Raw genomic sequence first — 12,597 nt, forward strand, 5'->3', positions numbered from 1 at the left:
ACAGGCAGAGTGACAAGGTTAGGTTGAATGTTGTCTTCTTGATAAAGGCAACAGGCTCATGCTCCACAATGCCACTGCTACTCCTCCAAGTGGCACCTCAGCAATCCTAGTAACCTGTTGGCAGATGTATTTCTGGATTGATCTGGCATTCTGCAACCCATTTGCACACTGTAATCCATAGCCATGGCAGCATTAATCTGAGCTTGTCTAGCAGCAAACTGACCTTGCACGGTAAGAGTCTGAATTTTGACTATGGCACTCATATGTTGGGTGGCTGCTGCCTGTGCTGCAATGGAAACTGCAACATCGGCCATCAGACGCTGCATCATTGATGCGTCCACAAATGTGCTAACAGAGTTCAGCACCACTTCCATGCTGGAAAGGTTGGGTTCCAACTCTGCACAAAGCCCTGTGCCAAGTTGATGTGTATCCTCCATGTCCCTCCTTGACACTGAATGCAGGCGTTATGGTAGGTTGCCCAATGCACCAAGCATTTCATTGTCCATAGCCATTGCTGTTCATCTGTCAGCTGCTCATCTGAGTCCTCTGCAGCAGAACCCAAGTGTCACCTAGCCCGCACCTGGGCTATCCTTGTTCCCTGCAGTCTACTCATGCCCAGTGTCTCACCAGTTGCAGATCCTAGCTCTAAGCTGATCTCTAAAATAGGCACAGTGTCAGTATCTGAGCTGGTGGCTGAGAGTGTGAAATCAAGTGAAAATGCTGTGTCTTCACCATCACATTTTCCTTAATGTTCCCCTACTACCTGGCTGGGTTAATTGCGCATTGTGATCCCCAAACCCATTTTGAGGGGCTATCCAATTTAACCCCCACTATGTCACAAACTAAAGTATGCAAATTTCTACACCCTCCTGATCCCTACCTCTGCTATGTTGTCAGACTGACATGCTTCTCCACTAGGAGCCTAATATTGCTGATCTGATAGGGCCAACCTCCCAAAGATGCTTCTTGCACCTTCCAGCAAATCATTATAGAGCACCATTGCAGTGATCTTGCAGGAGGTTAACCTTTGATGCAAAACAATGCAAAATAACTAGAAAAGACCAGTAACTAACTCATAAAATGGGAAAATGTAACTAACTGATAACAATTTTGGTTAAACTACATAAATTAATACTATGTGCCTTCATGTTTAACTTCAATAGAAAGCTAAAATAAACATTTATCAGCAAAAAAAAACTTTCTAAAGAAAGAAATGCACTATACAGCATCTTTCACACCTTCAGGACATCCTAAAGTGCTTCACAGTCCATGAATTACTTTTAAGCATAGACACAGTTGCTTTGTAAGCAAATGTGGTAGCCAATTGCACACAAAAAACTCTCACCAAAGGGATGAGGTGAATGGCCAGTTAATCTGTTTTCGTGATGTTGTTTGAGGGATCAATATTGACTAGAGCACAGGGTGAGCTCCAGTAGTCTTTTTAAAATCGTGCTGTGGCATTTTATGCATCCACTTGAACGGTCAGATGGGGCCTCAGTTTATTATCTTTTTCAAAAGACTGCACCTCTGACAATAAGCTAAACTCCCAAGACTGCACTAAAAGGTCAATTTAGATTAAGTGATCTAATCCTGTAATGGGATTTGAGCACACAAACTTCTGACTCAGAAGTAAGGTTGCGAACACTGAACAAAAGCTGTAATGACAATCGCAAAAAGAAAGTAACAAGATATTTGTCAAGTATGCATTGTTTTCCCTAGTAAGGATTGGTTTTGCAAGGCTACAGCTTTCATCTAGTTTTACGCTGTCCCATTCTGTTCTCTCCCCACCTTGATACACTTCCATGTTTCTGAGGACCTGAGGAGCTTACAAATGCAAAATATGCACCTTGGGTACAAATATTCTTCACCCAAATATTGAGTGGGAAGTTACCGTTTTCTATTTATGTGTCAGTGCTTTGTACAATTGTATGAAATGTCTTAATCACATTTTTTTTTAAAATGGCTAAATACTAACCTTCTTTGACCAGTGCTCCCATTGACCGTCAGCACAGACAACAAATTCAAAGATGGTTTCTTCTCCTTCAGTCACTGGAAGCTGTAGTGGTGCAGAATGATTCCGCAGAAAGCTTTCCATTTTAGCCCTGTCATCCAATTCCAGGAGAGCTCCAACTGACCACATTACAGCAAAAATGAATAGGCGGGCAACTTGCTCTGGGCTCGGCTGCTTGTCTTCTATTCCTGGTAATAGGCCCTAAAAGATTTGCATTATTTAATTATTTACTCGGCATGAAACATTTGTTTGAGAATGAAAACATTCTTGTTTTACTGGGTAATTCAGTTACCTGCAGAAGGTCAATGGCTTGTTTAATGTACATGCATTCTAGAATTTGCATTTTTGGTGTCACAGCAGTAAAGACAAAACTGAGCAAATCCTTGAAAAGAGCAAAGGAAACATTACAAGTGGTATTTACAAAAGTACCAAGTGATACAGGAAAGAATGCAATGATTTGTGATATACTTTTGTCTCAACAAAAATAATTTGAAATTTATATTACACGTTGTCATAAAAGTATCCGACAATAGAATAACTAAATATAAAGGTCCCATAGGAGAATTTTGCTCACCCAGCACTGAGTGTCAGTCAGGCAGTCTGACAATTTAGAGACAGTGAAAGAGTCGAAACAGGTGGTGGTAAGGTAGAGCTGAGTGTCATCAGCATACATGTGAAAACTAATGCTGTGTTTTTGGATGATACCACTGAGGGATAGCATTTAGGTGAAAAATAGGAAGGGGCCAAGGTTATGTCCTTGGGACACTCAGAGCCAACAGTGAGAAGCAGCAAGAGAATTCATTGCAGGTGATTTTCTAACTACGATTGGAAAGATAAGAATGGAGTCAAGCAAGTGAAGTCCCACGACAGTGGAGAGGCATTATAGGAGGCTGGTTTGGTCAACCATGTCAAAGGCTACAGATGGGTCGATAAGAGCGAGAAAGAATAGTTTACCTTTGTCATAGTCACATAAGATGTCATTTGTGACAATGATAACATTGAAAATAATAACTTATTTGATAATAACTTACTAAAAATAAGTTGGGGGCAAAAATGATTAATACATGCAAAATGGTAAATTTTTAATTGAGGTGAAATATCTTTAATGCTAAATATTATTAAAATGAAAACAATGAATACCTGGAAAACATCATCAAAGCAGTTCCAAAGAAGGTCAGACTGTGCAGTGGGTAATTTCTGAAGCCATGCTTTGAGTATAGGCCTCCAATCTAACACTGATGAACTCATAAACACCATGCCATTTCGGGATACAGTGGCTGGGGAGGCATTGTCAATGTTATGAGGCTCAAAAACAATTTTACAGTTTGGTGCCATTGGGATACGATCACCATTAGCTAGTGTAAGAGTTTTGTTGTCATCTAAAACAGAATTAAGATTCTCAATCCAAATGGCATCTACAGGTCCATCCAATACTATCCATATGTGTTCTCCCTGCAACACAAATTTTTAAAATAATCTCTGTCAATAGCTTTCCATAAATATATAAAAATTTTCATAACTACATTATATATGTGTATGTGCCATTAACATGTATATATGCATCACTAAAATTATTGCATTTGTATGCCCTTCATTTTTACAAACCTAACTTGCTGTTGTCATGATTTTTGGTCACACACTTTGGGCAGAATTTTACATCCCGCAAGCGGGCACATGCCTGTCCTGATCGGGCGTAAAATCACGCGAGAAGACATCGGGTGAGCGTTCCAACGTCATCGCGCACTTCGATATTTCGCTCAGCAGCTGCGCAAAAGTCCCACCGACAATTAGGAGGGCAATTAAGCCCATTAACGGCACAATTCACTCCGATTTTTCGTTGCCCGTCTGTCCTTATGGTTGGCAGACGGGCGAATCGGCCAGGCGGCCTTTGCACTTTTCAGCAAACCTCATCCAAGGGCAGGATGAAATTTCCACAATGAAATGAAACAAAAATAAATATCTGTGGAAGCATTTTTATCAGCTATATTTTCAGGGGAATGATTATGATGCATGGACACTTTTTTTCAACTTTTAAAATCTTTACCTTAATTTTTTTCAGGTCTCCAGCTCCCTGAGGCAGCTGTCTGCCTTCAGGGAGCTTTCTTGCAGTGCTCACCCGCACCCACGGAAACGTCATCGCCTGCCCTCTTCCCGCCCCCACCCTGGCAGCGCATGCCCGACCCTTCTCAGTGTACATTTCACACTAGCTGGCTGTTAATTGGCCAGTCAGCGTGAAATCGCGGTCGGGAACCGATCACGATCGGGGGTCCATTTCCCAACCGTTCCGGGGCCTGCCGATCAAGCGTGCCCGCCAAAGGTAAAATTCAAGTCTTTGATTTTCATGTCGACCATTGGCAAACATAAAACTTGAACTATAAAATTTGGTACTGATATTTTAAACAAAAATCTATGCAAAACCAACAAATCTAGGTGGTCTGAAAAGAACTGGACAAATATTATTGCTAAGAGATGAACTGTTACTGTCCACCACCTCTTCATCCATTCAACAACAACAGCTTATATTTATATAGCACTTTTAAAGTAATGCAATGTCCCAAAGCACTTCACAGAAACATTATAAAGCAAAGTATATTACCTGCCACTTAAGGAGATATTAGGTCAGATGACCAAAAGCTGGGTCAAAGAGTTAGGCTTTAGGAAGGGTCTTCAAGGAGGAAAGTGAGAGAGAGGTGGAGAGGTGCAGGGACAGAATTCCAAGAGTTGGGGCCACCAGTGGTGGAGCAATTAGGGCATTGCAAATGTCTCGAAGGATTGTGGGGCCGGAGGAAATTACAGAGATAGGGAGGGGTGAGGTCATGCAGGGATTTGAAAACATGGATGAGAATTTTAAAATTCTCATTCTGCTGCTTGACTGGGAGTTGATGTAGGTCAGTGAGCACAGGCAATAGTACTCCCAGCTACTAAGCCACACCAGGCACATACAAAACCTTTTGCAAGTGGGAAATATCGTCAATGACAATGTAACTGCTGTTGACAGTTTTTGTTATATCTCTATTGAGCTATTGTTGTACATGAGATTGCTGAGATCCTAACTAAACTTCAAACTTCAAAACCAAACATGAGTGATATTTCTAAACTAGTCCTTCTTGCTTATACTGAGAGACCATTTTATTCTGTAATCTAGTCAAAATTTATTTTTAATTGTGTATTTTGGTTTGTAGCTTTGGGTTATATTCATTGGTTTAGGGCTCAATAAGCTACTACGCAGATGATTTTGATTTGATATTATCAAGACAGAAGAGAGTTAATGTTATACATCATTCTTGTACAATGTATGTTCTGTTTAGTTTTCATGTGCTTATCATTAAATTAGCTTTCCTTCTAGAAAGTTAATTTAGCTTTTACTTTTTCTTATAAAACAATTTTGGGCCATATAGTTTTTTTTTTCTCTATTTGTTCATGGAATTCAGGCTAGATCAGCATTTATTGCTCATCCCTAATTGCCCTTGAGAAGATGGTGATGAGTCACCTTCTTGAACTGCTACAGTCTATGTGGTGTAGTTACACCCGCAGTGCTGTTAGGGAGGGAGTTCCAGGATTATGACCCAGCAACAGTGAAAGAACAGCAATATATTTCCAAGTCAGGATGGTCTGGCTTGGAGGTGATCTTGGAGTGGTGCTATTCCCAAGCATCTGCTGCCCTTGTCCTTCCAGGTGGTAGAGGTTGCAGGTTTGGAAGGTGCTATTGTAGGACCTTTGGTTAGTTGCTGCAGTCCACCTTCCAGATGCCACACACTGCTGTCACTGTGCTTCAGTGTTGGAGGGAATGAATGTTGTGGTGAATCGGGGAAGGGCGCGGGCGGCAATCAAGCGGATTGCTTTGTCCTGGATGGTGTCAAGCTCCTTGAGTGTTGTTAGACCTGCACTCATCCAGGCACATGGAGAGTATTTCATCACATTCCTGACTTGTAGATGGTGAACAGGCTTTGGGAATTCAGGACGTGAGGAGGTGAGTTACTCACCACAGAATTCCCAGCCTCTGACCTGCTTCTATAGCCACAGTATTTATATGGCTGGTCCAGTTCAGTTTCTGGTCAATAGTAATCGCCAGCATGTTGATTGTGCTGGCATGACTATCACTTTGGAATCCCAGGATTGTTGAAGAGTTGAGAAGAAGGTCAGATACACTTTCTAACGCAAAAAAAATTCTACAAATAAAGTATACATCAAATAAACTTTTCATATTGCAGCTCCATAACTTACGATATGTTTAGTGTCAAGCTTGGCTCCCAAAGGCATATCTTGTTTACTATCATATATACTAAATTAATGAGCAGCATAATGAAAGCACTAACTTACCTTCTTTGCTTTCAATGTTTTCCTCCATAGAGTAGAGAAAACACCATCTGTCCAGTCATTTGTTGCAACATCCAAAGTACCAAACATCTGGGAGGCTGTGATTGCCTTTGGGTTCATTCTCATCTCCTTGTGAAGTGCTCCACAGTCTGTCATTGCTTTCATTAAGGTATTGATACACTTTGTTTTCCCAGCACCGCTAGGGCCTAGAGTCATCATACCTAATACAGGCACAACAACAAAACATGGTATTTCACCACAGAAACAACAGTATACTTAACTACATGAAATGAACTTTTGAAAATTATGCATTAATTACAAATGCATTTTTTTATTTTAAGTGGTTATTTGCAGAATATTAGATGGAAAGCAAATTCAATTATAAATTTCTTTCTTGATGTTCGGAGTATATTTTATTCCATCTTTCAATAAAATACACTCTAACCATGTCGGACTCTTTGAGTTTCATAGAGCTGAATGAGCTTCAGGATCCAGGGTGGATGGTAAATAATCCCAGCGTCCATGGTTTGTTTCTCAATAGCAGCTTCCAGTTCAGGGTAGCCAGCTTTATCCAAGGTAATTCCAGGAAACAGGTCATTAATCAAACTCAGGAATAAAGGTTCATCCTCGTCCACCTAAGACAAAATAAATATTATTTTCATTCTGAAATGTTTTCTCCTGTTACTCTATTCTTTCAGAACTGGGTCACATGCAAAGTTACCTACAAAGGAATTTGGATAGGAAAACCCCCAATGTTTATATCCTGGGGCATCATTTTCCCCCCGTCAGGGGGGGTTGTGCGGGAGTGGGCGGGTTCCCGATCGGCGTCCCCAGTCGGAGGCGCGTCGCCATTTTACGTGGGCGGGCCAATTAAGGCCGGCCCAGCGTGGCATCTGCCCGGAAGTGCTGTGCGCTCCCTGTGCGGGCTGGGGGAGGGGGTGGATTCCCTGAGCCGGGAGTGCACTCTTTCACGCATGCGCGCAAGAGAGCACATGGATCTCCCTTAAGCAAAGTGCCACTTCAGGGAGATCAGTGTTACTTTTAAAAAGATAATAAAGGATAAGAAAAATTTTATTGACATGTCCCCTCACGTGACACTGTGACATGAGCTGGGGCATGTCAATTACTTTTATTAAAAGTGTAACACAAATTTTAAATCCCTCATGAAACTTCATCCCACCCATGGATGAGGTTTCATGTTTTTTGTGAAGGCCACCTGGGCTTTTCGTCTGCCCGCCAACCTTAAGATTGGATGGGCAGATCCACTAAATCATTTTAATTACTTTTATAATGGCCTAATAGGCCGTTGACAGATCAGTGGGCACGCAGCCGACTCAGCTGCACTGAGAATCTAAATGACGTGGGGTGACGTCGACCGGAAAATGCTGCCCCTGATATTTGTTTACCAGCTATGTAAAGTGAGATAGAAAAAGCAATACAAATACAGGGGGAGGATTTTTCATGTCACTATTGCACTGCTTGCACTTAAAAATGGAATGGTGAAGGAATCAAAATTAATCTGTGCTGATTTACCACTTTGTTGGCATTCGTCTCAATTTTCCTAGAGGACCACTGTCCTAGTGGTCAGAGCTTTCATCAGTATACATCAAGGGAACCTCATACATATATGCAATGTGAGGTCCAGTGATGCAATTAATGCCCAACCACAGTCATCCCTGCCTACCTGACTATTGTTACTTCCTGCTCTCACCAGCCAACAATATTTCCCGCAATACTTAAAGGGATCCTCAACTGCTCTCAAATTTTCTGAGACATCTTTATTGCACTAGTTTGTCGATATTTTCATCTTAGATTGTTTCCAGTGGCTCAAAGGTCAATAATGAGAGGGTGCAAATCTAAGGTGATCAGAAAATGAACCACAGGTAACATGAGGAAAATCTATTTTAAGTAATGTGTTGTTAGAATTTCGAATGCATTGCCAAATAGGGTGATGGAAAAAGATTTAATTGTGGCTTTTATCAGGTAATTAGATAAATATTTGAAGGAGAAAAAACTGCAGTGATATGGGGAAGGAGTGGTGTTGTTTGTATGAAGAACTGGATTGCTCTTCAGAAGAGCTGATAGAGATTCAGTGGGACAAATGGCCTCCTTCTATGCTGTCCTATTCTATGATTCTAAGTTTCTAGATCAAGATCCTAGATTCAGGATGGGTCTCTTTAGCTTTGGTTAAAGTCCATCTAGAATAAGATACTCCAAAGATAAAAACCATGAGTGGGGAACAGGAGTGGCTGCGACCAACAGATGTGAAAGCAGTGCAATGATTTGTTGGTTTTGTAAACTATTTAGCAAAGTTTTTGCCCAATGTGTTGTCAGAATGTGAACTATTATGCAAACTCACTGTCAAGGATATGCAGTGGTATTGGGGCATGGAACAAGAAGCAGCGTTCACTAAAATCAAACAACTAGTGATGACAAGGCCAATGCTAGAGTACCAATGACATCAATGATGAAGTCATCTGGCAGTGTGACAACAGCAAGACAGGTCTTGGACCAATCCTAATGCAACAAGGATAACCAGTTGCATTTCCATCAAGGCATTAACACAAATTGAACAATGCTACGCTCAGTTTGAGAAAAAGTGCCTGGCTATTGTTTTTGCTTTTGAGCATTTTCATCAATGCCTGCTTGAGAGAAAGAAAATAACAGTGGAGTCCAACCACAAGCCACTTCAAAGCATTTTTCTCAAACCACTACTATCTGTTCCAAAGTGTCTGCAAAGAATGTTATTTTGTTTACAGACATATCATCTGGACGTGACATACAAGCAAGGGAGATAGATATACATTGTTGAGAGCAGCACTCCCCATGAGGAAAGTTGAGGACGCTACAACAGAATGTGAAATCTTCCAGATTCAACATGAAGCAGCAGCTCAACATGCTCTGGAAGTTATCAACCCAGCAGAGACATTAAATCTGACAGACAAGGACCTTGCTCAAATCAAGCGAACTACCCAACAAGATGCACTTCTCCAAGTGCTGCAAGAAGAGGTGATGAAAAGATGGCCTGAGAGCATCAAGGATATACCTGTGGCCACAAGAACATATTGGCATACCAAGATGAATTGACAGCCCAAGATGGCATCTTATACAAAGGAAATGAAGTCATCACCCCTAAGGAGATGAGGAGAGATGTTGAAACACATCCATACAAGCCATAAAGGAATTGAATCTGAAGAAGGCAAGAGAAGTGCTCTACTGGCCAAACATGAGCAATGAAATTAAATACCACATCTGCCAGGGTGGTGCTGGTAACAGGTACCAAGCTAAACAAGCTAGAGAGCCATTGATGATGCACAACATCCCAGACAGACCATGGATGAAGCTGGGACTAGACATCCTCACCATATATCTTGCCACTGTTGACTACTATTCTGACTACTGGGAGGTAGACTGGCTGACTTCAATGACGACAAGAGAGATAATAGAATCCTTGAAAGCACACTTCAGTCATTATGGCATTCCAGACATTGTGGGCTGAATCTTCCAGTCGGGCGTGTGGGGGCAGGCGCGACACACCGACGCATAAAATGACGCGCGATGACATCGGGCATGCGTCCTGATGTCATCGCATGTCATCTCAGTATTCTGTTCAATGGGTGTGCGCCGGAGGTGGCTGCACGCCTGCCAAAATGTCAATGGTCTATTAAAGCCATTGAAAAAATAATTAAACAAGTTAACAATGCTACCCGTCCAACCTTAAGGTTGGCGGGCAGGCGAAGAGCCCAAGCGGCCTTCGCATTTTTCAGGAAACCTCATCCACGGGAGGGATGAGGTTTCCTGAAGCTTTTATAAAATAAATAAATTTTCCAAACTTCACAAACATGTCCCAGCTCATATGACACTGTCACATGAGGGGACATGTTTAAATAAATTTTTACTTTATTTATTAAAATGTTTTATAATCTATTCAATCTCCCCGAGGCAGCTCCGTGCCTCAGGGAGATTACTGCGCTCTTTCGCACCCTGACTCTCCCTCCTCCCCCACCCACATAGGTAGCGCTGAGCACTACCGGCCGCGCATGTCGCCCGCTCCCACCCAGCCCGCCCGCCATAGGAAAAGTTCTGTCCTGTGATGAGTCACACTGGCCCTCAGTTCACAAGTGAAGAATTCAGCTGCTTCACAAAGGATTGGGAAATTCAACACTATACACCATCTCCACACTATCTACATCAAATGGAAGGGCTGAGGTGGCAGTGAAAATTGCCAAAGGAATCACCAAGAAATTGAGCAAATCTAGCACAAGGCAATCTTTGAGTGGAGAAACGCACCAACTGAAGGTATGGAAAGTAATCCAGACCAAAGACTAATATCACGTTGCACCCAAACTATTCTTCCAATACCAAAAAAGCTACTGAAACCAGAAGGTGCAACAGGCGTGAGTGAAAAAATCAAGATGAAACAGCAGAAAGTCAAATTTCATTTTGACAAGACTGCCAAACCATTGCCAGAGTTAAGCATTGGAGAACCAATCAGAGTGCAAACCTTCAACTCTCTCAACAGAAGTCAGCCCACGTGGGACATGCATAACACAGTTTTCACCTCAATCGTGCTGCCACAACCACAGGCATATACAAACAATTCAAGAAGCCGTTCCTTCATTGTAGGCAGCGAATCAGGAAGATGGGATCTCAACAACTGCACAGAGTGCAGAGCGACCATCACTCCCAGAGGTTCACTGGTCCCCAAGAACAGAAATGGAACAACAGCAACAGCTACCACAGCAACAATAAGTGCTACAAGAATGACACTCCCTGGAGAGGGAACATCACCCAGACGAACAGCCAATGACAACGCGCACACGTACCGTTAAGAGACCTGCAATGATTTAATAACTATGTGTGCAATGCATGTGCAGTGACTGACGAGAATAATGAACAGTTTGCCAATGCATGAGAACAGTTGTGGTATCGTGGGTGACTTGAGTAACTCACAGTTACACATGATAGTGCATGCAAATTTGTCTTTTGTTCGTTATGAAAAGGGAGATGTTTGGGTTTTGAAATGCAAACATTACTACATGTCCTATCTAGCTTGCTGTAGTCCTGTGATGTCTGCTATGAGGGACTCCCTGCAGGCAGCCATCTTACATTCAGTTCAACAAAGACACCACACTAGAAAGACTGTAGTCTTTGAGCTCGTAACGCTCAACCTGTCAATCCTTTCTTGATACATATATCCAAGCATTTCTGGTATCATCCTTGTAAATCTTCTCTGCGCTCTTTCTAGGGCCTCTGTATCCTTTTTATAATATGATAAAACAATACAGCTTTAGCACAACTTCCCTACTTTCCAACTTTATCCCTCTAGAATAAAGCCTAGCGCTTGGTTTGTTTTTTAAGGTCTTGCTCACTTGTAGCACAACTTATAATGATTGCTGTATTTGTATTCTGAGATCTTTTTGTTCCTCTACCCACCTAGATTTGCATCTTCTAAGTACTAAGTGACCTCCCTATTCCTCTACCAAAATGTACTCCCTCACATTTATTGGTGTTGAACTTCATTTGACAGTTATTTTTCCATTCTGAAAGTTTATTTTGTCCTCCTGTAATATGTTGCTGTCCTCTTCAGTATTGACTATTCCCCCGAATTTAGTGTCATCCGCAAATTTAGAAATTGTATTTCTGATTCTGATGCCCAAATCATTCATGTAAATTGTGAACATGCGAACATATGAACAAGGAGCAGGAGGAGGCCATTCAGCCCCTTGAGCCTGCTTCACCATTTAATAAGATCATGGCTGATCTGATAGTAACCTCAAATCTTCATCCTGCCTACCCCTCGGTAACCTATCACCTCCTTGCTTACCAAGAATCTACCCACCTCTGCCTTAAAAATATTCAAAGACTCTGCTTCTACCACCTTTTCAGGAAGAGAGTTCCAAAGACTCACAGCCCTCTGAGAGAAAAAAATTTGCCTCATCTCTGTTTTAAATGGGCGTTCCCTTATTTTTAAACAGTGACCCCTAGTCCACATCCACCCTGTCAAGACTCCTCAGGATCTTATATGTTTCAATCAAGTTGCCTCTTACTCTTCTAAACTCCAGTGGATACAAGCCTAGCCTGTCCAACCTTTCCTCATAAGACACCCCATCCATTCCAGGTATTAATCTGATAAATCTTCTCTGAACTGCTTCCAACGCATTTACATCCTTCCTTAAATAAGGTGACCAATACTGTACACAGTACTCCAGACGAGGGATTACTTGTGCTCTATATAACTGAAGCATAACCTCTCTGCTTTTGTATTC

General features: G+C 41.8%; 1 protein-coding gene across 1 annotated transcript in view; it reads right to left on the reverse strand.

The window, feature by feature from the left end:
* Positions 1-12,597, reverse strand: part of dnah5l (dynein, axonemal, heavy chain 5 like) — a 465,990-nt gene that overhangs the window by 229,058 nt on the left and 224,335 nt on the right. The window contains exons 45-49 of the mRNA XM_078535621.1: positions 6,774-6,963; positions 6,332-6,549; positions 3,152-3,463; positions 2,304-2,393; positions 1,976-2,212 (exon numbers count right to left, since the gene is read on the reverse strand). Of these exons, the coding sequence (XP_078391747.1) occupies positions 1,976-2,212; positions 2,304-2,393; positions 3,152-3,463; positions 6,332-6,549; positions 6,774-6,963 (1,047 nt within the window). The remainder of the gene's footprint in view (positions 1-1,975; positions 2,213-2,303; positions 2,394-3,151; positions 3,464-6,331; positions 6,550-6,773; positions 6,964-12,597) is intronic.

The sequence above is a fragment of the Cetorhinus maximus genome, chromosome 3 (assembly GCF_964194155.1).
Source record: "Cetorhinus maximus chromosome 3, sCetMax3.hap1.1, whole genome shotgun sequence".
Lineage (NCBI taxonomy): Eukaryota > Metazoa > Chordata > Chondrichthyes > Lamniformes > Cetorhinidae > Cetorhinus > Cetorhinus maximus.